Source organism: Crocuta crocuta, unplaced genomic scaffold (assembly GCF_008692635.1).
Source record: "Crocuta crocuta isolate KB4526 unplaced genomic scaffold, BGI_CrCroc_1.0 scaffold154, whole genome shotgun sequence".
Classification (NCBI taxonomy): domain Eukaryota; kingdom Metazoa; phylum Chordata; class Mammalia; order Carnivora; family Hyaenidae; genus Crocuta; species Crocuta crocuta.
The window spans coordinates 11567216-11594520 of NW_027530545.1; the positions used below are offsets into that span (position 1 = coordinate 11567216).

A 27305-nucleotide genomic window follows, 5' to 3' on the forward strand; every position below is an offset into this window, starting at 1 on the left:
GAAAATTCCTTGGAAAAGGAAATTCTTTACTAGACATTTTAAAAGGAAACATTGTTTATTAGGAAACCCGCAAAAGAGTATAGCACAGTATTTTGGTCTCATTCATAGCTTCTGGAATTAATATAAGGTTTCTTAATTATCACAAATTTTTAAGCTCTAGGGATATGTTTGTAAAAAATAGAATGTATAGATTCTTGTTCAATAAACAACAGATCGTCTCACAAAATGAAGTGACACACTCTGTGAGAGTTTTGATAATTTATTTTTTTAATCAGTTGTTTCACATCATGCAACAAGAACTTTTAAAAATTCTATTTAAAAACTACAAATCCATTTTTGAATTCCAGGGCAACAAATATTTGAAAATCTCTGTCTGCCTTATTTTTTTTTTTTTTTTGCGCCTTTTTATTGAAAACCTGAAAGCTTTCCAAATGCATGTGATTTTTTTTCAAATTTTGTAAACATTTCCTTCTAGGCTAAAACATCCTGCCAACTTTCAGCCAAGATTATTTTTATGGTTGAACTATTAACTTCTGAATATGGGGGCTTATAATAGAAAAACTCCCAGACCCAGAACTCTCATCATATAAATGATACCACTATAGGATATTTTAGAGTATTACATCTCAACATGAGGAGGTGTTGCATTATTTAAATCCTTCATTCACACAAAAAAGAGACTAATTTCCAAGGGTATTACGTTTGGCTCTATTTCCTTCCCACTGACTCAAAGGGAAAAGTATGGTAAGAACCCAAACTTCAGCATGGGGGTGGATGTGGGGGTGGAGGTTGGAAATTAGACTCAGGCTTTATCTGGGAAGAGACTTTATTTATTCTCATGCATTCTGGATGCAAAAGTGTGGGAATATCCACTGACTGATGTGACCAGAGCCACATTGCTGGATATGTTAGATAGCCTCTCTGGTTATTGAACTGCACACTTACTCCTCCATTAACTTCTGTTATGTTTAAGCTCTCTTTTTGATAATAAGACTGTTGTGTATTGCTAGATGTAGATAAATGCCATTAAATGTCATTAATAAGTACAGTGAGTTAATTCCTAACCACGTGAACACACAGAATTTGTGAACATTCCGAGTAAGCTTGCTATTCATGGAAAGATTTAACTTAAAGAGCATTTTCTTCAGCAGGAATAAATTTCTCTGGAACAGAAAAGCAGGTATCAGGTAACTATGGTCGACTTGGTAACTGGTTCAATCACTGTCTTCTCTTCATTACTAGACCTCACAAGATTGCCGTTTTATCCACATTTGTTTTCTTAATTGCAAAACGCAGTGTTTTTTCTTTCCACCTTGTCATCTCTGATTTCTTTCGGTTGTCTTTTCCAGTTTCTCTTTTATACTCTTGCTGGCTGTTTCCTGTTTACTCTTTTTTGATTTTGTCTTCCCCTCTAGCCCTGAATGTGGCTTTCTTACAGACACAGAGGCCCCAGCGTGACTACCCTAAAGAGCCAATTTCAACTTGGACCTAGCACAACACTATAGCTGTCAGGAAGGTGGCTGTCATTGGGTTGCACTAAAACAAAACAAAACAAAACAAAGCACAAAACACAAAAGCACGAAACTGGACTTAATTTCAACTCAGAAGTAAAACCTAAGGAAATTTTGCTGCAAACTTTCATGGAGTTTTTGGGGATCGGCTCTTTTGGAATTGCATGCGAATGCCTAACTTTAGGCATGGAAAAAAAAAAAAACAAAAACAAAAACCGACCAACACATAGGTCAGTGCCCTCAGAAACATTTTTGTTCAGTCCACAAATATTCTCTGGGGAAAAAGAAAAAGTGCTTATCTTGAACTCTTGATTTTTTTTTTTTTTGAGCATGTAATTTTTATCAGTTTGTTTTGTTTTTGTTATTCTTTTTTTTTTCACTCATTGCTTATAAAACGAGCAAGCAGAAGTCTCTCTGGAGCAAGATAGAATCATAAAAGTTTTCAAGAATCTCGTCACAAGCTAAACAGTACAAATTGCACATTCCTCGTGGAAGTATCCGCCTTTCGTGCGTGCCTGGATCCAGCTATAATAGATTATCCCAAAGTGGGAAAGAATGAACAGTACAAAATTAGCAGAACTGGGAGCAAAGCTTGTCTAGTGAAGGCAATTTGATCTGTACTTTAGGGGCCTGGATTCTCAGGCATTGGGAAAAGACGATGCAAAGTTTTATTTTTGCAAGTGAACACTTGCTAGGACCTTGAGAGGCAGACTGGTGCACTGACTTGAGTATCAGGAAATTATATTAACAATTATAATGCTTGGTATATCTTAGCATAATAGTGATACTATAATCATGTATATTATTTGTATAATAAATACATTAGATGCATGCCTTACCTAATATGCAAATATAACATATATATATAGTGAATACCCATGTATTTATGTGTATTCCATGTTCTAAATTTTAATGAATCAGATAAGGATATCCCTGATGTAGGTATATAACTATGCCTTCTTATAATATTAACAAATATGTCCAAATATTCCCCCATTGGAATGCCAATGGCCTGTTCATGTGACCTTCTCTCAAACTTCGTGTAATAGCAGAGGAATTACCAAAAAGAAATAGTTAAGGTATAATAATAATTTTAGCCATTCTTTTTTCCAAGTTGCTATAATCTACCCAAAGATAACTAATTGTTCAAAGTAAACATTCCACTCCGACCACAAAAGGAATCCATTACACAAACATATAATTCACAGTCATTTTTAGTGGGTTGTAAACAGTTTGGAATGAGCATAAAATGGGACAAAAATCAAAGTGAGCATTTTGAAATGAAAAAGTGTTTGCTACAAAAGGTCAGTCCCTTTGCTTGGCAAACTATGTAGAAAAGCCTGGGAAAATGCTGATCACACAAGCAATGAGGGAATTTTAAAGCCAACAGCCTCCTTGTTTCTTTAAACAGACATCGGAACCTATAACTGGATCCTGTCAAACAAACGACAGCAAAAAAAATATAACAGCTGCTAAGAAGTCAAGTTGAGAGATAAAGTTTTTGAGGCTAAGGACCTTCTCAGAAGTAGACTAAAGGTCTTTCTTAAATCTTTAAAGCAAGGTTATGGATCCCAGGGTGGCTTTTAGGCACCAAGTCAAAAATGTAACTTTGTGTATCATTCTTGTCATAGTATTTTGTGTTCCAGCAAAAAGAAAGAGGACAAACTTGTTGATTAGCTTCTGCTGAGACATTCTGCAAAGTAGCTTAGAGCTGGAATCACCCAATTTGAAAGACCTGGTATCATTTATTTTTAAGAGTGGTTAAAAAAACCCACATAATATAAAGTTTACCATCTTAGCCATTTTTAAATGTACAGTTCAATTGTGTTAAGTACATTCACATTGTTTGCAACAGATCTGTGTCATTTCAATGTTGTTTCATAGTTTGGGGGCATAGTGATTAGAAGTGAAACTTATGGAGGGAGAACGTGTTGTTAAACCATATTCCAAAGGATGAATGCCTAATCCAAATGGAATTAATTTGGATAATTAGTCCAACAGTCTTATTCCCTTACAAACAAAAATATATTGGACATATAAAATATATGTAGAAGGGAAATATGTTTTTTCGTTATCCATTACTATATAAAAAGAAGTCTTTGGGAAAGTTTGGTATTATTGGGTGGAAAAAGCACTGGCTTAACATTAAGGCATGCGTTTTGGGCAGGTCACATGAACTGACTCCTTGCATTGTATTGCATTGCATTAATACGTCAAGAAAATAACCTGGCAAATAAGGTGAAATTAAACTTCTACTCTTAGTGGAAGGCTAACGCGAGACAAATATGTGCTTATTATTCAGGGTTTATTGTGTCATTTAAACATATATTTAATTGTATATTAATATTAAACATATTTAATATTAATTAGTATTTAATAAAGTATTGGATATATTTAAGGTGTACCTGATGATTTGATACGATTATTACAGTCAAGCTAAGTAACATATCATCTCCTCCCATATTTACTAATCTGTGTGTGTGATCAAATGCCTGCAATCTTCTGTCTTAGCGTATTTCCAGTATCTAACCCAATATTGTTAACTATAGTCATCATGCCTGTCCATTAGATATCTAGATTCATTGTCCCATATAACTGCAATTTTGTGCCCTTTCACTAGTATCTCCTCTTTCTCCCTACTCCCTGTTATGTGATTTTTAAGCAGACAAACTCCCCTTACCTTAAACCAGAATATTGTAATGCTTATTTTTCTCTTCTAGTATCTATTCTTTTCTTTCATAACACTCACCATAGTTTGGTACTCAGATCTTTTTGTTTAATGTATATTTCCTGTAAATTCTCAGCTGTAGTATGGAAGATGACACAAGGGTCGGCAGTAAATAGCTGCTTGTTGTGGAAATACAATAAACACTTGATGTTGGTTATATCATTCAAACAACATTTACTGAATGCTTACATTGGTATTGTGTATGGCTCTTTCTCAGTAATGCACTAGTTGTCAGCTAGTTACATAACAAGAATGATAGGTTACGGTCTTAAAACGAGTTACACGAGTTTAGACTACATACTTTGTCACATCTCCTAAGACTTTGTCTTCTGGCAGATACAGGTATAATCCTATTTGTAAGTAAGCAATCTCTGCCCGCTTTAGGGTCATGCTAGACAACACAAAGTCTTCCATAAAGTAGTGAAAAAACAGACTTCTCGCTGGTTAGATCTACATACCACTGGTATGTCCAATGCCTCCCTCTGCATGCTTATTCCCCCAGACCTCAAAGAAAAGCTTCAGATGATCTCATGCTTTGGGTCACCTTATCATATGTATTGAGCATTAGCTGAACAATGATTCAATATTTTCACAGAAACTGCTTTAGAAGAAGAAATATAAACTGAGTTTTTCTTTGGCTACTCACGATTCTCATATACAGTAAATCCTTGGATTGTGAGTAACTTGTTCTGTGAGTGTTCTGCAAGAGGAGCAAACATTTCTAATACATTTGAACTTGATAAATGAGAGATGTCTTACAATATGAGTAGTGCGTGATGCTGAATGTCACATGGTCACCACTGAGCCAATGGTTCTTGAAATTCACTTCGATATATGAGTGCTTTGGATTACAAGCATGTTTCTGGAACAAATTATGCTCACAAACTAAGGTTTTATAGTATATGGTCTACAACTGTAAAGGCGACACAAATGTGAATAAACCACTTGGAGGAGCTTTAAAGGGTAACACGCTCCCTTCCAAGTTCCTTCCAAGTTTTGTATATGTTCTTTAGGCTGAGCAGACAATGTCAGAAACCACAGAAATAACTTTAATCTGGTTATAATAGTTGGTGAGGGGGAGAATGCCCTGGTGGTTAAGAGGAGTAAAGGAAACCAAATCAAGATAAGGAAGCACACTAAACAAGTTATTCGCTAAATTGGTTTACATTCGGCTCACTAATAAATTTTATTCTAGGCATGCAAAATTTAAAATGTGACTAATATCACTTTACCAGGGTTGAGTAAAGAATGCCACGCACTGGGTAGAGTTTCCCTGTGGAGACAATGGGAGCATGAGCAATTTGGTTCTGTCAATTGCAAACAAGTAAGACAAATAACTGAATGAATGAATGAACAAATGAATGAATTAATGAATGAATGAGTCAGTCAATCAATGGTGAGAACTGCTTCCCTGCTACTGTTTTATTCAAAATCAAGCATGTAAGACGCATTTAAAAAAATAGCTATTTGGGCGCCTGAGTGGCACAGTCAATTAAGCATCCAACTCTTGGTTTTGGCTCAGGTTATGATCTCGTGGTCATGGAATCGAGCCACACGTCTGGCTCTGTGCTGAGTATGGAGCCTGCTTGGAATTCTCGCTCTCTCTCTCTCTCTCTCTGTCTCTCTCAAAATAAATAAACATTAAAAAATACAGCTACAATTTAAGGATGAATTTTTTGTAAAGGTAGGGGCAATAATCTTAAAAGAAAAAGAGAGAAAGGAAACAAATCATTTTATAGTAGTTTGTGTACACTATAGTGAGGTTTTTTGTTTGTTTGTTTTGTTTTGTTTTTGTTTTGTTTTGTTTTAGGACACTTCCCTAAGAGTGTGAAAGTAGACACACAATTCTCATTAAATGTGCTTTTCCCATAACTGGTCCATGAGCATTTCCCATGACTCCACAGTTGAGGATCTTGGCTGGAAGAGGATCTGGCCATTAGAAGGAGGGCTCTAGATACTCTGAGTCCCAGCCGTGCCGAGAAACTTGGCACCTTTATATGCTACTTCCTAATACCAACCCCAGCATAAAATGTCATCAGAAGCCTGCATAAACATTGGACTTAGATTCACATAAATTATTTCGGTCCTAAGGTGCTCTCTGCCAGAATTTAGTAAAAACAACACTTTGAGTAAATAGAATTGGCGTATAAATGTAAGAATATTAATCCAACAAAATGATCATAGAAAAATATAATCAAAAGTACACATTTGTAAATCTTGCAATGATGTGAGAGGTTTATCTTGTGCCTCTGAGTTTTTATTGAACATTTCCATAGAGTTCCTTTAAGCTGACGCTGCCAAAGTGCTTTGAATTATCAGTTGCTTTGTGGAATTGTAAAGTCTTTGAGTTTCATTAAAATGCTTAGGATTTATTTTAATAATCATATGTGTGATTAGTGCCTGTTTAGTGCTGGTTCGACAAATTCATTTTAAGAGTAAACACTGGGACAATGAAATATAATGCTAGATATGATTGCTGCTGTCAGCAAAAACATTGCCTTATTTTATTAAAAATCACCAACAAATGCTGTGAACAGAAGATACAGCTTCTATTTATAGATATTTTCTACACTACAATATTATGGTATCTGCATACCACAAGGCTATACCTAGCAGAGTTTTCATTTTGCCTAGGGTATGTACATATGCAAAGAGGTACAGAGCCCCCCCTCCCCGGTTTTTTATATGTGCACAGGTCTTTTTATGTACAGCTCCCCCCAAAGTCCTATTTGGATATTAGCTCTAATATAAGAGTGTTCACACCGTCAGGGCTGAGTATTTATAAGTGGATGAAGATCTCCTGAAAATGATGATAATTTAGCTATTGGCCATAATAACATTATAACATTCTCAGTGATCCATTTTGGCCTTAAGTACTTATTAAATAATATTTATTCTTAAATTATGAACTTATAAAATTAAATGCGATTGCAACATGCAATAAAAACACATTTCTCTCTAAACTCCAATTGACTCCATTCCTCACAGATACCTCTTCTGTGTTCATTCTGCTTTTACTGTTTTCTACTCTCTGTGAGCCCCCAGCTCTTCTCTCTGATGTGTTGATACGCTTTCCCCCAAAGCCACTTTCTTTATCTACCTTCCTTACCCACTCATCCCCTTCTTGTTATTCTCTCATTCCCTACTGATATGGGAATAATAGGATCCCAAGGCTGTCCTTACAGTATAATTAAAGTATGAATTTCCAGGAGTTGGAAATTGCAGACCATTTTTATTATGCTTCTATAATAAAGCCAGGTAACACTGAGAGAATTAAAATGGCTTTTTCCTAGTAGATAACTTGGTAAAGATTCTTTTCCCCCTTGATTCTATTGTTTTAAGAGACTGGGAGCTGAAAATGGGAATAGATTCACCAATTCTTTTTCTGAAAACACCTCTATCTTTTACATGATATATATCCCCCTAGATCCTAGGAATATGTTGTAAACTTGTAACAGATGGTGATGAAGCTTCACATTTTTATACAATACATTTTTTTTGAGATTCTGCATCTACTGTATGTATCTTTCAGGGAAAATGACCTTGAATGAATGAAGTCATAGTCTGAAGGAAAAACACCCCACAGATAGACCAGCATAGAAATGATGAGTCAATTGGGTTTTGTTCTGTTCCCTTTGGTAAGATGAAATAATTTAAGATGAAGAACAGAATGTTGAAATATAGGAACCAAAGGTCATCTTAACACTGGAGGTGCATCTGTTAATTGTTCTAGGAAAACCAGTTAGCCATATTCTATATTGAACAGAAACACACAGAAGATGGGATATCACTGTTTGCAAGTAGGAATGCTATTTGCTTCACTTGGGTAATGTTGGGGGCTTACCAAAAATTGTTCTGGCACAACATCTATCAGCATGAATGTTAGGAGGGTTCTAACACTGTGAGTGCTGATATTTTATGAATGTTTTATCACTGGCTTGAAAACAAGAAGTTTGCGATTGAATCAACAACATGTCAGACAGACAAAATATTAAAAAAAGAGAACATTAGTGGGAATTACTGATGTCCCTATTGTAAAAACAAACTGAAGTTAATAAGAAACCTGATCCTCTTAACCAATTAACAAAAGTCAAGTTTTAATTGCATGGCTTCCCAGACAAATCAAGTGGCGCTGTTAACTTGAGCATTGGTTGTTTAGAGGGTGCGCTAATGGGGGAAATTGCTACATATTCAGTTACCCACCTCTTTTTTCGACAGCTTCAATGCATTGCTTTACAAACCGTGGAACTGTGGAATTTTCACGTTCACACACTGTGTGCAGATGAGAGCCAAAAATTTGATCTGCAAAAGAAACAAAGATGAGCTTCATTAAAATCCAAGATTGCGTTGTTCTTTAATTTGATTCTGTTTCCATATCCACTGCAGGCTGAAATCTGTGTCTTGCATAGGAATCGATTTTTTGCTTTAATTCCAAAGGGTCCAGTGCAGAGGTACAAAGACCATAACCCCCTCCTTCATGGAACAAGACTCTGGCCCCAGAGAAGGAAAACTAACACTCTGCCATTGATTAGGCAGGGATGACAGAGTAAGTGATAGTCTCTCTGGGCATAACTTCGTTGTTTATAAAATGATGACAAGGGATTAAGAAAACTTCTACAAAATAATTAATCTTAATGAATTGGTGTATTGACTGTTTTAGAAGAAATTTATCAGCAATCACCAAAATCATAATTTTATCAGTATATTGAAGGATTCATTCCATGGGTCAATGATATTTGAAGACGCAGGTTCCAGGAGATTTACTTTGAAGTGAATTTCTTAACATCTCTCTTGCCTGGAATGCCCTTCCTCTTCTCTACTCTAAGTATCTCCTTTCCTTTCTAGCTCCACTCCAACCACATTTTCTCCACAAATTCTTTTCTTCGTATCTCAGCTTTGTGTCTCTTTTGACATAAGTTCTTTGGAATACTATTTCCTGGGGATGTTAATAGGCAATTTGGGAGGGAAAAAAAGCCTGTGATCAAAACAGTTTAGCAATGTTGGGTTAAACAAAGTTAAACGAGTTTCTTTCCTGTGTAGTTTACAGCCTGTGATATGCCAGCATGCACTGGGAATCTCCACAAGGGGCTGGAGGATGCACTATTTCCAAACTTATTTGAGTAAGATCCTTTTATTTCAAAGGGCATCTCTCCAGGCTAATGCTTCCGGGAACACACTCTGAAATCCTACCCTAGTCTTCTCATTTGTACAATGATTTATACTGCTTTGCATTGTGTATTTACATTTATAATATATGGGATGTATTTTCTCAAAGAAGATTCTGAGTGTTTACATCACCTATGTGTTCTTATAGTCACTAGTGCTTAGCTCAGATTCTGGCCCACAGAATTCGCCCATAGATATTTTTTATTGTGGTAAAATATACATAACCTAAAATTCCCCCATAACCATTTTTACATGTACAGTTCGGCGGCATTCTTACACGTACATTCTTGTGTAATTATCACCACCACCCATTGCCAGATTTTTTTTAAACAGCATAAATGGTTATTACTGATGATAAAACAAATAGTTAGAAGGTTCAAGGGCTTACCATATTGTTCAAAATGAACTCCAATTCCCTACTGAAACTTCCAAGGCAATATGTGACCTGCCCTTCTACCCATTAATTGATTTCATTTGCTTCCTTTCTCCTCTCTCCCCCTCATCACTTGCCTGCAGCCACCCTATCCACATTGCTGATGCTTGTCTATGCCAAGCACAGTCCTGCCTCAGGGACTTTGCACTTATTATGACCTCTGTATGAAACTCCATTGCCTTAGGTGTCTTGTAGCCTTTCTTACCCATTTGTTTTCATGGCCCCACTGCAATAGGAACTCTCCATGATACTTCCCTGTTTTACTTTCCTTAGAGCACTTACCTCCACTTGGAATATCAGATTGTGTTTATGGGTTACTTGTTTCCACTATTAGAATGCAAAACCCAGGAGAGTAAAGACTATACCTATTTCTTCCCTTCCCTTCCCTTCCCTTCCCTTCCCTTCCCTTCCCCTTCTTTTTTTCTTTATTTGCACATACACAAGTTGGGGAGGGGCAAAGGGAGAGGGAAAGAGAGAATCTCACTCCCCATGGAGCCCTAAGCAGGCCCTAACTTACAACTGTGAAATTATGAAATTAAAAGTCAGACATTTAACCAACTGAGCCACCCAGGCACACCTAGATTACACCTATTTACTTTCTTACTGGGTCCCTAGTAACTGGATAATGTTGGGCATATATCAGAAGTTCAACAGACATTGATTAAATGATTGACTATAAGACATTGCGTTAATCAGCAGTGGAGGTTGTTGATAAATTTAAAAAAAATCTTTGTAGTAGAAGTGGGGAGAAAAGTAAAATGCAGCAAAACCGAATGGTAAGTGAAATATTACAAAGTGGGTAGTCAAAATCGAATGTGGTGAGACTTCAGGGAAGGCATGATTTTCACCCACTACTTAGAAAAGGTCATGGCTTAAATTAAGGACAACCCAGCAAGGAAGGAAGTAACTAAGGCTAAAGTGACAATATAATATATTTCAATATGAAAATGTACATTTTCATCCAAGAGACAAAGATTATAAGCTCAAAAAATATCAACATAGTGTAGACAAGTGGGAAAGAATCATGGGTATTTGCTTTGAATACTTCTTCAATAACAAAGGTTTGTTCAAAAAAACCACTGCTATAAGACAAAATGACATAAAATACTATTTAAGAAAAATAACCCAAAACTTCCAATGGAATCATTTAAATTGGCTAGAGATTATAGTTATGAAGAATTGCTACAAAATACACAACCCTCTAATGGAAGTTATGCTTCAAATCTATTTCACAAATATTCATTGAGCATTTGGTGGGGCATCAGAACCATCTTGTTGCCCATGAAAGACTTACCAGAGGAGAAATAAATCTTTAAGGAAAAGTAAGACTTACTTGAAGAGGTAAGAGCAGGGATCAAAGGCCATTGAGAGAAAATGGAAGAAAGGCATATAAATATATCAGTGATGGGAACAATGACAGGAAGAATAAGATGTGCTGAGGGAAATATTCACTCTTTCTTAGAGAAATTTTCATGTATTAAGCTTTAAAAGAAGATGAAGATGGTGTTATGAAGTCTTAAATATTAAGTCAGGTAGGTTACATTATTTGAACTGTGCAGGTACCAATGATTTCTAATATATACACTATTGCCACCCCAACTTCTTGTTTTTAGATCTATTCATAACACAGAGCCTGAAAATGTCCCCTATTGGCTTCTGCCTTCCTTGCAACTCTGGGTGGTTAGAGAGCTCTGATCAATAAAATGTAAGGGGAGATTACTTGGGAGACTACAAGAGATTTTTTTTTTAACCAAATCAAAGGAGAGGGGTGTATTAAGGCATTTTTTTCTTTTTTCTTCCTGCTTTGAACATCACTGTGCAATCATGTGATATGTGGAGCCACTGCAGCAATCTTAACACCATGAGGCAACAAGCTTGCAGACAAAAGCTAATAGGATTTTTTTAAAAGGTTACAAAAAACAAGAGACCTCAATGACATTGAAGAACTAAATCTAGAACATTTTTTCTAGATTTCTTATTATGTGACATAATATAAGTCATTTTAAACTGGGTATTCTATCCTATACAGATGAAACATTCATGATCAAATGGAGGCACATGTTGTGAAGAAGACTGAACACAAAGAGATCAGCTAAGAGGCTGATATGATTGCCTAGGAAAGTGTTATAAAGGCCAGAATGAGGATAGAAGTGTAGCAAATTTAATCATCATTCACAATTTTTCTCTACTCTGAATTAGATTTATACATTCATCTCTTTTGCTGTGTGACTATGTGGTAAAACTCATTAACGTGGGCAACACTGATTTGCACCATTTCACTGATATTGGACTTGGCTATAGACTTGCTTTGGACAATGCAGTGTGGGTAAAAATGACAATGTGTCAGTTCCAGATGGAGGCCTTAAGAGGCATTACAGATTTCTATTCACCTGCCTGCTTTTCTGCTATTGCCAAGATAAGAGCTTCCCTGGGTAGCTGTTGCCCTTTCAGTCTGGGCTCCAGAATAAATACATATGGTGCAGATCTGAGGCCAATGCTGTCAGGAGACAAGTCTAGACAGATCTGCAGCTTAAAGTAGAGCTATCCAGTCAAGCCTGCCCCAGGCCACTTGACCCACAGACATGTCAGAAATAAATGCTTCTTCTTGTTTGTCACTGAGATTTTATGTTTGTTTGTTATGCAGCAGTAGCTTACTGATAAAGATGGTAACAGGAGTCCAGGTTGTTGGTGACCTAAGCTATGCCATGAGAATGAGAACAAAGAGAATTGACAGGACATAGAAGTTGAAGCAGGGGGGCAAATAAATAGGGAAAAAATTCTGAATATGTTAGGAATGTGGAATTATGCATCAGTCTAGATTCCACCCTAAGGAGGAGTCCCAAAGGAAATTTTTTTCCCCTTAATTTTTTTAAATGTTTATTTATTATTGAAAGAGACAGAGTGCGAGGAGGGGAGGGGCAGAGAGAGACGGAGACACAGAATCTGAAGCAGGCTCCAGGCTCTGAGTTGTCAGCACAGAGCCTGACGTGGGGCTTGAACTCACAGACGTCAGAGATCATGACCTGATCCGAAGTCAGACACAACTGATTGAGACACCCAGGCGCTCCTCCCCTTAAAATTAACTCATTATGCTTTACCTAATATTATGGCGCTTTTAACTCTATATTCTCTCAAGATTAATTCTATTCTATCAAATTCAGTTTAGCGTCTAGTTTGTGAGCACCTGTCATTTGCTGGATATTGTAAAGAATACAAATTCTGATTCATTCATTCAGTGACTTTATCATATGTCCACTCTAGGCCAGGCACTGTGCTCCAGCTCCATCACTGTGCAGTGATGCCTGAAGCATCTCCTACAGTCTGGGGTGGTGGTGGTGGACAGTGCTCACAAACATTTTCAATATCATGTAATTGGTGCTATTGCAAGTGTGTGTAGTATTAACAGTGAAGCTTCGTTGTGCACTTACACTAAGCCGGGCATGGTTCAAAGTACTTTATATATTCTAACCTTATTAAATCTTTACACCAGTTGTCAACCCTTTTGTGGTAGATACTATTAATCTTATTTTATGGGAGAGGAAACCGAGGCCCCCAAATATGGAGTCTTGCGTCCACAGTTACAGCACATCAGGCTCTAAGGAAAGAAGGAAGGTAAGAACCTAACCAAAGACAATGGAGCCAAGGGGTGATTTTGTAGGATTTGTAAACTGGATGCAGAAGGCGAGCCAACCCACCAGAGAGAGAGGATTTCCAAGTTTCTTGCTTGATTAAAGGAGACCGACATGCAGAACACTGAGGGTTTAGAGAAGAATAGAGAAATTGGTATTCAGGAATAAGGATAAGCATTTTAGAAGCAGAAGAATGATGATGGGAGACAAGAGTAAAAAGTTCTCATTGGATTTTGGCAATTCAGAGGCTACTGGTGACCATGAGAGAAAATGGCTTTAGGAGAAGAAGGGAGTTGAAAAGCAGATGATTGCGGAAAAGATTTGAAGAGAAGGTGAGGGAGTGAAAACAGCAAATGGACTCCTGCTTTAAGTGTAGTGCTGGGAATTCATTAATTATTAGAGAAGATGGAACTTGGGAAGGATTTTGAGGTAGGGTGGATAAGAGAGAATTTCAACCCCAGGGTGTTTTTGGTTGCCACCATGTGCTGGAGGGGATGAGGTGCTACTGGCTACTGTAGGTCTAAAGTGGGAGGTGGGGGAGGTGCATCCCTGCCACTTACTGGGTGGTCCGGGCAAGTGCAGGCAATCCCTGACTGAAAAAACTCCTTCCTAATTGCCAGTAGTGTCCTACAAAAGAGCCTAGATATGACGAACTGCATTAGACAGAAGGGAGGTGTTTGCTTTCATTAGTTACCAAAAAAGCCAAAAAATCTCTTCTTACATCTAGCATCTCTTTAAACTGGTTATGCTCACCCAAGAAAATATGTCTTTGCAATTCAAGAACTTAGTGTCTATGGTAAAGCTGCTTAAATGAAAGGTTGTCATAGAATCCAAGCCATGCCAATGAGATTCTCCTTCAAATGAATTAGAACTAGATTACTACAAACTGAGGTAGTTAGTTCCAGGGATCTGAATAGTAAGACTGCCTAGATTTAGACACAGAGTGCCAGGGGCAGCCATTTGGGGAGATGGCCATGTGCAATGGGTGAGTTAGGCCAGGAACTAAGTTGCAGAGAGATGCAAATGAAGCAGACACACCTTAGCTTCTCACTTTCTGTTGCCTAACTCCAGAGATCATATATCCTTTCCATGGGGTGCTATGACATATCCTGCATTGTGACAGTAATTCCCATTTTATTTAAATACTTTTGAGTGAACTTCTGCTTATTGAAACCAAATAAACTTGACTAGAACATGAACATAGCATTGGCCAGAAGGTTTCAGGAGAGGGCTTACACTCACAATAGAAAGGGTCAGTTTTGGCTAAATAGCTCAATGAGATCCACTGATAACAAATGGCACTGGTTAGGAAGAGTATGGTGGATGTCTGTTGGTTTTATTGGCCCTAGAACTACTGTCCTATTCTCTGGTAAGATCATTCTGATTATTCTTTGGGGATGATACCTTTCTCATATCAGTTACCATTTGGCTTCAGTAGTGCTGACTCCACCACCTCTGGCCCCAGGAATGAACATGCATTTCCTCTCCCTGACCATAGTAATTGGTTCAGACATGAACACATGGTCCAAGTTGATCTAGTGAAATACATCCTAAGGCTTTTTCTAGTGCTGCTGGGAAATAGAAGCCTTATTTCTACAGGAGTTGCTAAAGTATTAGGATGAGTCTGAGCTTCCAGAAGTTCTGTTGCCATCTTCTGGGAAGACATACTAAAGAATTAAGCCAACAGAGTAGAAACAAGTTGAACGATGGAAGAAATAAAGATTTGATAGCCCCTAGATCCAATCATGCCTGAAGCTATCCCTTGGATTTTTCACTTAAGTAGTTCAATAAATCCCATCCTTACTTTTGCAGTTTGGACAAGTTCCTATCAATTACAATGCAAAGAATCTTGACCACAACATCAGCCTTCAACATAAAGTGATAGATCATATAACTTACAGGAGATGATGATGCACATAAAATGACTTTGCAAAGTAAAAAGTGTTACCTAAGGAAAATAAGTCATCAAGATTTAGCTACAATGTCAATGTCAAATTTAAGGGCTGTTGTAGGGTCACCACCTATCTGTAAATTTGATACAGTCCAGAGTTTGATACACCAAGGAGGACCATTAAATTACAGGAATGTGTTTGAACCACAGAACTTTCTATCTTTAAATGGTGAAAGGAAAGGGGAAGGGAGAGAGAGAGAGAGTATTCTGTTTTCTTGGTAAACACTAATGAACTAGCTTTGCCCACTAAACTTCCATGCCAGTTGTCCTGGCACAACAGTAAAGCTTCTTCCTGCTTTCCTCTTCTTTATGGTATTCCCCAAAAGGGAATGGTCCAGAACCCCGAGGTCCCGACTCCCTACCTACATTCCCATCTGTGGGCTCACTGGTAATCCTTTCTTCCTCTCTTAACAACTTTTTGTATTTAGAAAACACCTCTTGCTCGGGGGTGCCAATATTTTTGGAATGCTCCACAAATGCCTCTGGCCTTGGCTAGTGTGATCATTATGTCTTCCTTCTACGGCTTCAGCACTTCTACCAGGGGTGGCAGGCAACACATTGGAGAAAATCCATTTTCAGCAATTTTTCTTTGAAAGCATCTTTTGGTGAGAAAAACAAATAGACCTTCCACATGACTGCACTTATAAATCATGTTGTTTACATAATGAATTCGAGTTTAAATAGGGAATGGTGGGTTTCAATCTTTAAGCTCTCAAACTTTTTGACCGATTTAGTTAGTTCGTCAGCATAACCAGGTTAAGTCTTCCCGATTACAAATTAGCTTCATTCTGCCTCATCTCTGAGATACATTTTTTTTGACAAATTATGGAAAGAACACCCAGTAATGGGATCTTTGTCAGTTAGATTCCAAATGAATCAAAACTATGAGGAAAACTACTCAATAGAGGCAGTTAAATGTTCAAATAATGTGACGGTGTTCTCATAATTTACCCAGGGAGACAGTCTCCACATGCTTTTCAAAATGATTATTCTGCTTTCAGGACACAGAGCTGTTGCAGCCAGTCTAGTAAATTTTAAAAAGGAAATACAAAGCACCTAAAATTACACATACATGAAGAACATAGAGGGGGACAGGAAACAATAACAAACTGAATGGCTTAGACCTCCCCCAGTCTTCTCCCCCCCCCCCAGACCGCCCACNCATCTGTAAATTATAGTACTTACTCAAACATTCCTCCAAAAATTATCAGTAAAGTTGTGGTAAAATTATATGATGGGGCTCATATGGTGAGTATTTTAATGGAGAAGAAGGAAAAGTAATAAGGTTGAAAATGGAAAAAAAAAAAAAAAAAAAAAAAAAAAAAAACACTGAGGCTCTCTTAAGCAAAGAATTTATTCAAATGATATTGAGGAATGAGAGTAGGAGGGAGCTCAAAGAATTTAGTAGGAACTCAAAGTAACTTATTAATTACTCAAAGAAATTACTGGAGGTTGGAGAGGTGTCAAATCTAAGGTGCACAGGAGATTCATGAAATAAGAAACAGAAAATACAGCAATTGTCTTCTACCTCTGAGGGCTGGGTCAGGATGCTATTTACATTAACATCCTACTCCCCCCCCTTCCCCCAACAATGTCATAATGGTCTATATTCATCAATTGCTCAAGATGGGAGTTTCCCACAGAGGATACTCAATTGGTTGAGATTATGTTACAAAATGGAGTTAGGATAAGAGAAAACATAGTTCTAATAGCTTCTATAGTACGTAGGATGCACTTGGAATATTCCTCACCTTACCGCTGAATGCTACACACACGGGCATGTCATTTCCCAATAGGCTGCTAGGCTGCCATAAGGGAAAGACAGTGGACACTGAAGGGCAAAAGTAATATTCTCAACATGGATAATTTCAGCAATTTAATTGAATTCATCCTTTGATTTTAAACTGTAAGTAACATTTGGTTTTCTTTTTGAGAGTAGGTTTCTAGACTAAAACTTTCAGGTTACTTATCAAAGACTCCTGCTTCTACTTTTTCTTGTATATTTTCCCCACTTTCAACCTTATTACTTTTCCTTCTTCTCCATTAAAATACTCACCATATGAGCCCCATCATATAATTTTACCACAACTTTACTGATAATTTTTGGAGGAATGTTTGAGTAAGTACTATAATTTACAGATGGCTTATTTCTTTGAACTAAGGTGCCAAAAAATATGGTTAGTGATAAAACTACCAAATTTTATCTATATTAAGTGCTTTAGAAAGTACTGTGTTATTTTACAATGCCTTGGGGTTTTGATTAAAAATATCAGCTCCTGTTTTTTGATACACAGATAACAAAAATTGGGCTAGTTCTCCCTCTATTATATTCTGGAAGAGAAGGAAATTTCTCTCATTGTCCTGTTTACTTGTGATTTTTTTTTTCTCATAAGAGGCAAATACAGGAAAAAAGCAGCCTTTTTAAACTTTTAAGTACTTTGGAATTCTAAATAAATAGAAATTCTAAATATATACACTTTTGTATATAGTTTCCCCCCACATGTTTATTCATCCTTGTGCAGCTCATTAAGCTAACATAATAATGACAATATCTGCTCTGGAAAGATGGACCTCAAGAGATTTACCCAGACTATAGGGAAGATATCCCCAAACAAGGGTAAGCCGTGGTCTGCAGTCTCCAATCAAAGTTGGACAGTTGAATGCAGGAATAGCATCCTTTGACACAAGCAGCTCAAATGTGAAGTTCAAGAGAGACCTACTGTTATCCAGATAGAATGGTGGAGTTCTTCTCCAGCTTCTTCTGTTTTGTTTTGTTTTTTTTCTTTATTTCATTCTCAGCCTTCCAGCAGTCCCAATCTTTCATGATTTCGTCTTCATCCTTGAACAATACTTCTGAGAAGTACTCTTTGGTCTCTTCTTTTAGACTCCTAAACTCTCATGGAAATAAGTCTCAACTCGGTTTTGGGCCGAGTAATGCAATGGGCATTTTGGTGAGTTCACCAGCCAGGAAGAAATTTGCATCTTCAACAAGGAGTTTATTAACTCAAATGGAACAGTGAGCAATGATTTTTCAATATTTGTCTACTCTAAGCAGCACATGAATATATATTATTAATGTATAAATACATTAATATATAATACATGCATGATAATATTGGATGGTGATAGGTGTTAGGAGAAAATAGAGTAAGACGGAGATAGAGAGCTACAAGGAGGCATTGTCAGGAGAGGCGTTTCATTGAGTAAAGATCAAAAGAAGTGAAGGTATGAATCACGCCAATTCACAAGGAGAGCTTTCAGAAGAGCAGCGAATGCCTAAGGCTGTGGAGTAAGCTGGGTGCAGTAGGGGAATGGCAAGAAAGCCTGTGTGCCTGGAGTGAGGTGACAAACAGGAAGTATGGTCGCAGAGGAAACTGAAAATGTAGCCTGGGGGGCCAAAGCAGGTAGAACCCAGTAGGTCACAGGAAGGTCATCAGATATTTTAAGTACGGTTTTATTCTAAGTAATTGGCAATTATTGAGCGTAGGGGTGACATCATGTGACTTATGTTTTTAAATGATCCTTCATTTGCTGTATGAATACTGTATTTAAGAGAGTCAAGAAAAGAAGCAGAGGCTACTTAGGGGGTTGATGATGTATTTCAGGGAGAGATAATGGTGCTTAGAGAAGGCTGGTAACAACGGGAGTGACTAAATGCAGTTGAATTTAGAACATTATTTTAAGGTGGGATTTACTGATCAGAGCAGGAAAGTAGAGATGGGGGTGACTCCAGCTGGCAAATGGTAGTGGTATTTCCTGAGATGGAGAACATGCCAGAACCAAGGAATCAAGGGTTGCTCTAGATAAATGTGAGATGCCAACCAAACATCCCAGGACATGACAAATAGACATTTGAACATGCAAGGGTAGAGTCTTGAGAGTCTGGAGCATGAAGCTGAAGTTTTAAGTTTAGAAAGCCTATAGATAGATCTGAAAGCCACAGGACTGGAATATTTCAGCCCTGGAATATTTTAATAATACCAGTACTCTGAGAAGAAGGATGCAAAAAAGAAGAGAAGTCTAAGAACCTAACATAGGATAGCCTGATGTTGTGAAAGGCTGGTGAGAGGAGCTGGCTCATCAAAGGAGCACCCATGGACAGAAGTTTCCACCAGAAGGAACATGAAATTGTAAACAAACAGTAATTGTAAAGTCACCAAAAGATTTCATGTCCTGCTTCCTTTCATTTCTACTTTTTATCAGGCTACAACTATCCCGGAAGGAAAATTGAGTGAGATGGTCTTTAGTCTACCAGATAGAGCTCACAGTCCAGCTGAAAGACAATAAAATAATCAAATGATGAAATTACAGTTTGGGGGAAAAAAGAGAAGAGAGGATTAATTCAGAATGAGGAAGACAGGGATGGCTTCATGGAGTTGGTAACTTTGAGCTGGAAAAGCAAAAATGAATACAAGTTTACTAGGTAAAGGAAGCTGGAAAAGAATATTCAAGGTAAAGGAAACTATATACAGTAGAACAAGATAAATATACTTTCTTCCCTTTGTATTTCTATTGCATTCTACTACATTCTCTTCTGGTTGCCAAATGACTACATAAATGAAAGAATGAATGATAAGAGAAAACAATGTATGCAAAAGAATGCATTTTCCATCTAAAGATTGTGCCAATGTCAGGTGAGCTGGAGGGAAATACATTTTGTTTTAGTTTGCTTTAGTGCAATTTGGATGATTATATAGCAGTATATTCTCATATATTGTATACCAATGACTGATTATCTACATTTTGAATTGATGGTATTTTCTGATTTTCATTTGCCTATCTTCATTTCACTGGAATTATTAGCAAAAAAAAGGGGCAGGGTAAATTCAAATACATCAAGTTTTGCCACTTTTCCCCATTTTATGTACAGTTTATATTCTTAAAATAGGAAACTGTCCCTGAAATTCAATTGCCTAATCACAAAACTTACTGTAATTATTCTGAAGTTAAGACTTTTATCAATGAGTTTGTCTACTTACTTGACTCAATAGGGACTATATATGTATCTTCTTCAACTTACCATGGGGCTATGCCATGATAAACCCATTGTAAGCTGACAATATCGTACACTTAAAATGCATTTACTACAGCTAATCTATGAACATCATCGCTTAGCTCAGCCTACCTTAACTATGCTCAGATTGCTTGCATTAGCCTAGAGTTGGGCAGAATCACCCAACACAAAGCTTATTTTATAATAACGTGTCAAATGTCTCATGTAATTGATCATAGATGGTACTGAAAGTGAAAAGCAGAATGGCTGTATGGGTACAGAATGGTTGTTAAGTGCACGGGCTGTTTACCCTTATAGTCCCATGGCTCTCTGTGAGCTATGGCTCTCTGTCACTGCCCAGTATGAAGAGGATATTGTAGCACACACTGTTAGCCCAGGAAAAAAAAATCAAAATTCAAAATTTGAAGCACACGCTCTACTGAACGCATATCACTTTTGCACCATCATAAAGCTGAAGATCTTAAGGTGAACCCTTGTAAGTCAGGGACCATGTGTACTCTGAAACCAGTACTTTTATGTCTGCTTGGGTGACAAGTCTGAGGAGAAAACTGGAGACTTAAAATTTAGTCAGATAATTTAGTGAATTTATTTTAAAGGATTTAATTTACCTTTTCAGCCCAGCAAATATGGACTGAAGCTAGAAAGATCATTCAGTGACTGATACAAGTTGAAAGATTCTTTCAGGGTAGAGAAGGTGTGGCAATTTCGACTCACTCTGAATTAAAGTCAAATGCAGGAAGAACACTGTACTTTTCCTCATATCAGCATAGATTTGTTAGAATCCCAGGTGGTAAGACTTCAATTTATTTGCATGAATGCATAGTTCAATAAGAAAAGATTCAAATTTAGTTGGAGTAAAACTGCTTAATGATTTCAAATATTACTCGTAATATATTAATATAACGGGTTTGAATATCTATAATGGAGTCTCTTTCATTTGGGTCTTAAGGGTGTTCTCACAGCTACTAATGCTGAGTGCTAGGTACACGCTCAAGTACCTAAGAGGAAAGCACTTTAGGTTAAAAGCACTTTCTCTTCTCAGCCTCGGGTTAAAAGCTATTTCAGGATTCTGTTAAAGGCATTCTTTGGTCCTCAGCTTCAGCTTAAAAGCAGCTTTGATGAAAAGTGCTTTGAGACAGGTAAAGGATTTTATAATAAGCCACATTAAGAGCCGGGGAATCATGTGGTTCTGTGGCAGTGGTGGCTAGGTCTGTGAAGGTGTGGTGTAAGTTCTGTGCAAGTATGCCTGTTCCCTGCGGACTGCTCTGAATACTGTGGTCCTCTGGTTATTCTACGCAAAGAAATTGAAAAACATTTCCAGGAATGTAATTGGAGAGAAGGAGTTATGAGCCTAAATTAGTAGGCCTAGATGCACATGTTTCCAAAACATTTTGTCTCTTTTGGGCTTCCAGTCAAATACAGAGTGTTTCTCTTTTTTAGCCCTTGCTCTATTTTTTTTCCCAGCCCTTCCTTTAGAAAATGACTATGCGATAACACTTCTGAAACACCTTATTCTATCCTGAAGCTGTCCAAAGGTTTTAATAAATAGGTATCTCATTGTGAGATGCACTTTATATACTGCACATTTTCTGGGTTTATTGCATACTCTTTACTTATATTACTTTTCCAGCTAGCCGGACTTCCCTCTGCAGGGAAGGAGTGCACATAAAGGTAGAATGGAGTGTCTCAGTGTGCTTACTGAATTGGCAAATGATGTTCACCACCCAGATGACTAAATGAAAGTATCGATATTAGTAGGTATGAAAAGACAGTGACTTAAGAGAAATTTTGAGCTTGTGGGGTTCAGTGGGAGTTCTGAGAGACGACAAAGTTGTGCATGTATCCCAGCTAAATCCTGGGGAGTAGATGTGACTTCTACTGAGGCGAGGACCTCACATGGAATGGAAAGAAGCCATTTTATCACTTTGTAAGATTTTAGCCTAAGAGCTGTTGCTTCAGGTCCTAAAACATCAGGGGGAAACATGCAGGTGGCTGAGAAGAACAGTCTCCCATTTCCTCTAGAGACAGTGAATCTAAAAATGCTGTGGGAACCAGAGGGTTAGGACTACTGTTTGACGTGTAGCAGGTTTTGTAGAATTGGAAGCTCTTACACAATACCGAGGCACTGAGGCAGCCATCTCTCAGAAGATACTGGCTGCATGACCATGGTGAGGTGCTTTCCTTAGGTAGTTTGTAACGTAATAGGGTATCAAATGCAATACACTCTAGGTTCTTCCAGAAATACCCAAGGAGACCATGGAGAAAGATAAAGCCCAAGTTCCTATGGTTATACAGGTGGGGTCACGACTTATGATATTTGTGCTTTAATATCTGTGTTATTTCATTTGCACCCAAGCCTGCTGTGGCATGACCCAATGTGGTTATATAGGAATTAAGTAAAATTAGGGGTGCCTGGGTGGCTCAGTTTGTTAAGGAATTAAGTAAAATTAGATAAAAAACATTAATGTCATATTATATCTATCTATTGATCTTCTAAAATAGGAAAAAGTTTGCAGCATACAGAAGCACTTTTTTTTTGATGTATAATATTTCTTTCCTGGCAGTGCTAGAGTGTCTAATTTTGGTGGTTTTTTTAAAAAAATGTTTATTTATTTATTTTAAGAGAGAGAGAGAGAGAGAAGGAGAGCATGAGTGGGGGAGGGGCAGGACGAGAGGGAGAGAGAGAATCCCAAACAGGCTCTGCAAGGACAGCGGGGTTCGATCTCACAAATCTCAAGATCATGATCTCAGCCCAAATCAAGAGGTAGTCGCTTAACTGACTGAGCCATCCAGGTGCTCCTAGAGTGTCTAACTTTGAAGGGAAGAATCATATCTTATACATTTTTCTGGGCCCAGTATCAGTCCACTGTTTCCAACATGATGCGTCGTCAATAAATGTATGCCAAATAAATAAAAATGAATAATGAGTTCTAAATGAATAATAAAGTTGCCTATAAAATATAGACCCATGACTCCACCACTGCACAAAATACCTGCCACAGATGCTTCTCCTCCAACTTGGCACATTTCATACAAGCCACCATTCCCATACTATCCTGCTGTGTGCTTGAATGTCTTACCCAGCTCTCCACATGTCCAAATACTCTAAGACTCAGTGTAAATATCACAGAATAAAGGAAACATTAATCTTTCTCACACTTTTCCCACTTGTAACTTCTCCAAATCCATGACCTGACTGTCCCTAAAACATTTGATTTTTGATATATTATGCCGCATTTGTTGAACCTTTATCACCCTAACTCATTTCATGGGACGCTCTGTGTTATATATCTTTGTATCCTCTTAGAACATTGTGATTGTGATTTAAAGAATATACATTAGTAGGTGATATAAATAACAATCAAAGTGTAAAGAAATATCAGCATCATTGTTCTTCATCCTTGTTACTGGATATCAAGCTACAAGCACAATACGAGGCACAGAGAATGCTCAAAAGATTGTCTTTATTAATGTAAGGCCACAAAAAGCTCACCCTAATTTGTCTGCTTTGCAATTTTCAGAATACCTACTCTTCAGTCAGGAGAAGTACTCCCAATATGCCATACCACAGAAAGACTAGAAATAGAAGTAGTGTACAAGAGTTAACAGGTTATTATTTGCCATGCTAATTGGTCTTTGTGTAGCATCAATAATCATAGGAGATATTATCTGGAAAGTATTAGGACAGAAAATTTCATTACATTGTCCAAACCCTCAAAGCAAGCAATAGCAGAGCCAAGACTAGACTTCAAATCTGCTTCAAAATTCACCAATCTTTATGGTTTAATGACTGCAATATATTGTTGCCCTGAGTAAAACAGAATACATATAGCTCTTTCAAGTAGTGAGGGAGAGCTTGTCAGCACTACCTTATCACTTCACAGCATATGTATCCACACCCAATGAAGAAAATGATCTTTCATATATTTCATTATTTCAAGCATTCTTTATATATTTACACATATAAATATAGATATAGATGATATATAGTTTTGTGTTCAAGTGTCTCTTTTTCCGAAGAATGAGCTGCATTTCTTATTAGATATTCTTGGAGTCTAGGATTCTAGGCTGGTGACAATGAGGGCAGCACGCTGGGAACCTTCTCTAGCAGAGGTTGCTTAGACCACTTCTAGGCTCCAGATGGTATTCCAAATCGATTAGTACAGACTCCTTCTAGCGGATCTCAGACAAGTGTCTATGATCCAGCTCAGTATGTGAAATTGACGCTCAGTACGCACATCCATGCCAGCCTCTCAGACTCTTGACTGAGAGAATTGCATCTGGGAGACAGAAGCTTCCTTTGGGCTTTTGGTAGTGTTCATACTATAATAACTAATTGTAGGAACAGATGGCTTTGGGTTATCACAGGGAAGTGATTCCCACTAAAACTTCCCTCAAAAGTACTCAGTGCCATCTCCAAAACCCCTCAGATACAATGAGTGTCCCATATCCCCAATTTCCTTTGGATAGAATATTTATTCCCCACCTTTTGGTACTGGACAAAGATTGAGGTCTCTGTTTTCCCTACTATCCATCTCCTACTCATCAATCACTTCTGAGGCCACAGCTCCCTGGCCAGGACTTCTGCTTCTCATTCTGTGCTCCATACCATAGTATGAGACAGGCATGTCTATTAACGTTGTGCCCGGTATGTGGCCCTGAACTGTCACATTTGGAATACTCATATTCTTACACTGCATAGCCACTACTGGAATACTTTTTCCATATTCCTGTGGCATCTTGAGTTGAACATAACTTCACACAGAGATGTGATTTCTCTCCTTGTGTGTGGTTAACAGTGTATTTCTAACCAATATTACTTTCCTTCAAGATTATTCATTCATACTATAAATATGTGATCTTTCTGGTTAAAGGTCATGCACGCCAAGTGTGTACATGAATAAAGGAAACTTATGAGAGGATTTGAGATATCTGACATCATTGGGAATTCTGTTTTTGCTGAAAAGAGGGCCTAACCTCGCTTTTTTTCTCCCTAAAATGTTTGACTTCTTCAACTGGTAATTATGTTAACGTATTTATAGCCCAAACAAGCTCTCACTTCCTCTTTTGACATATTAATTGTTTCTAAAAACATTAAGTGAGGTCCTGTCAAATTCTTTACATAATATTGAATGTTCTCTTAAGCTAATTAATTTTTTTAAGATGGAAAATTGTCACATGCTCAAGGCCCCACTGCATTTGAAATGTGGAATCACAAAGGATGTAAACACAGTATTTTACTGTTCAGGAAATGAAACGTATGAGGTAGTACAAATGATGATAAAGTCCAGAGGAGGGATTACTTTTCTGAAATCTAGATTATTTGGAATCTCAAGATATAAAGATATCCTCAAGATATCATTTTCAGCCCTTCTGCTTTCTTATTTCTCAGCCTCTCGTTGCATGATAGATTCCTTCATTGTGAGGTTAACTGAGGCCAGCCCTTTTCCGCCTCCATCTTTCCCTTTCGTCCTATGAGTTTGAGTTCCAAGTTCAAAGGGACAAATTAGGAGTGATATATTCAAGTTAATGACCCTCACATGTGTTTAGCTTGGATGACATCCCTTCTAAAATCTCCCTCCTCTCTAATATGGGTAGATAAGAAAATCACTAAAAAATTGGAGCTCAACAACTGTTGAAAGAGAATGAAAATTTCTCTCTCCTGCTCTTCCATTTCAAAGGGAACTAGACCTTATGAAAATGTCAATTCTTGTAGTAGTTTCTTAGATGGCTAGCCATACAAGTTCTCAGTCACATCATGAAGCATGATTCAATGGCCATATGCATCTCAGAAAGGCACCAAATTGGGTAATTTTAAGATTTAGTCTAACTTCTCCAAAGAGGACATCCAGATGGCCAACAGACACATGAAACGATGCTCAGCATCCCTCCTCATCAGGGAAATACAAATCAAAACCACACTGAGATACCACCTCACGCCAGTCAGAGTGGCTAAAATGAGCAAATCAGAGAACTCTAGATGCTGGCGAGGATGTGGAGAAACGGGCACCCTCCTACACTGTTGGTGGGAATGTAAACTGGTACAGCCCCTCTGGAAAACAGTGTGGAGGTTCCTCAGGAAACTAACAATAGAACTCCCCTATGACCCAGCAATAGCACTGCTAGGAATTTACCCAAGGGATACAGAAATGCTGATGCATAGGAGCACATGTACCCCAATGTTCATAGCAGCACTCTCCACAATAGCTAAAACATGGAAAGAGCCTAAGTGTCCATCAACAGATGAATGGATCAAGAAGATGTGGTTTATCTATACCATGGAATACTACATGGCAATGAGAAACAATGAAATCTGGCCATGTGTAGCAACATGGATGGACCTTGAGGGTGTTATGCTGAGCGAAATAAGTCAGGCAGAGAAGGACAAATATCATATGTTTGCACGTATAGGAGGATTAGGAGGAACTTGACGGAGGAACAAGGGGGAGAAGAAGGGCAGAAATGGTGGGGGAAAGGGAGAGAAGCAAACCATGAGAGACTCTTGAATGCTGACAAAAACTGAGGACTGATGGATGTGGGGGGAGGGGGGGATGGGCATGGAGGAGGACACTTGTGGGGATGAGCACTGAGTGTTATGTGGAAACTAATTTGACAATAAACTATTAAAAAAAAAGATTTAGTCTAGGTACACAGGTTATAATCTGGGGCACAATTTGAGCAATAAATATATAACACACACTCTTATAAAAATTAGCCATATATATATATATATATATGTGGTTTATTTTGTCTTACTATCAGAGCATCCTTTGTATTTTGATTGTCTTACATGGCTGAATATATACATCATCGGTGTTATTGTCAAATAAAATTCTTATCCGACAAATTGTTATTAGCACTAGGTATTTATCT

The 27305-nt window shown here is 37.7% G+C and overlaps 1 protein-coding gene across 1 annotated transcript in view; it reads right to left on the reverse strand.

Moving 5' to 3' along the window:
- The window catches only part of ARHGAP15 (Rho GTPase activating protein 15), a 623791-nt gene that overhangs the window by 220702 nt on the left and 375784 nt on the right, over nucleotides 1–27305 (reverse strand). The window contains exon 10 of the mRNA XM_077767808.1: nucleotides 8443–8541. Coding sequence (XP_077623934.1) covers nucleotides 8443–8541 — 99 coding nt within the window. The remainder of the gene's footprint in view (nucleotides 1–8442; nucleotides 8542–27305) is intronic.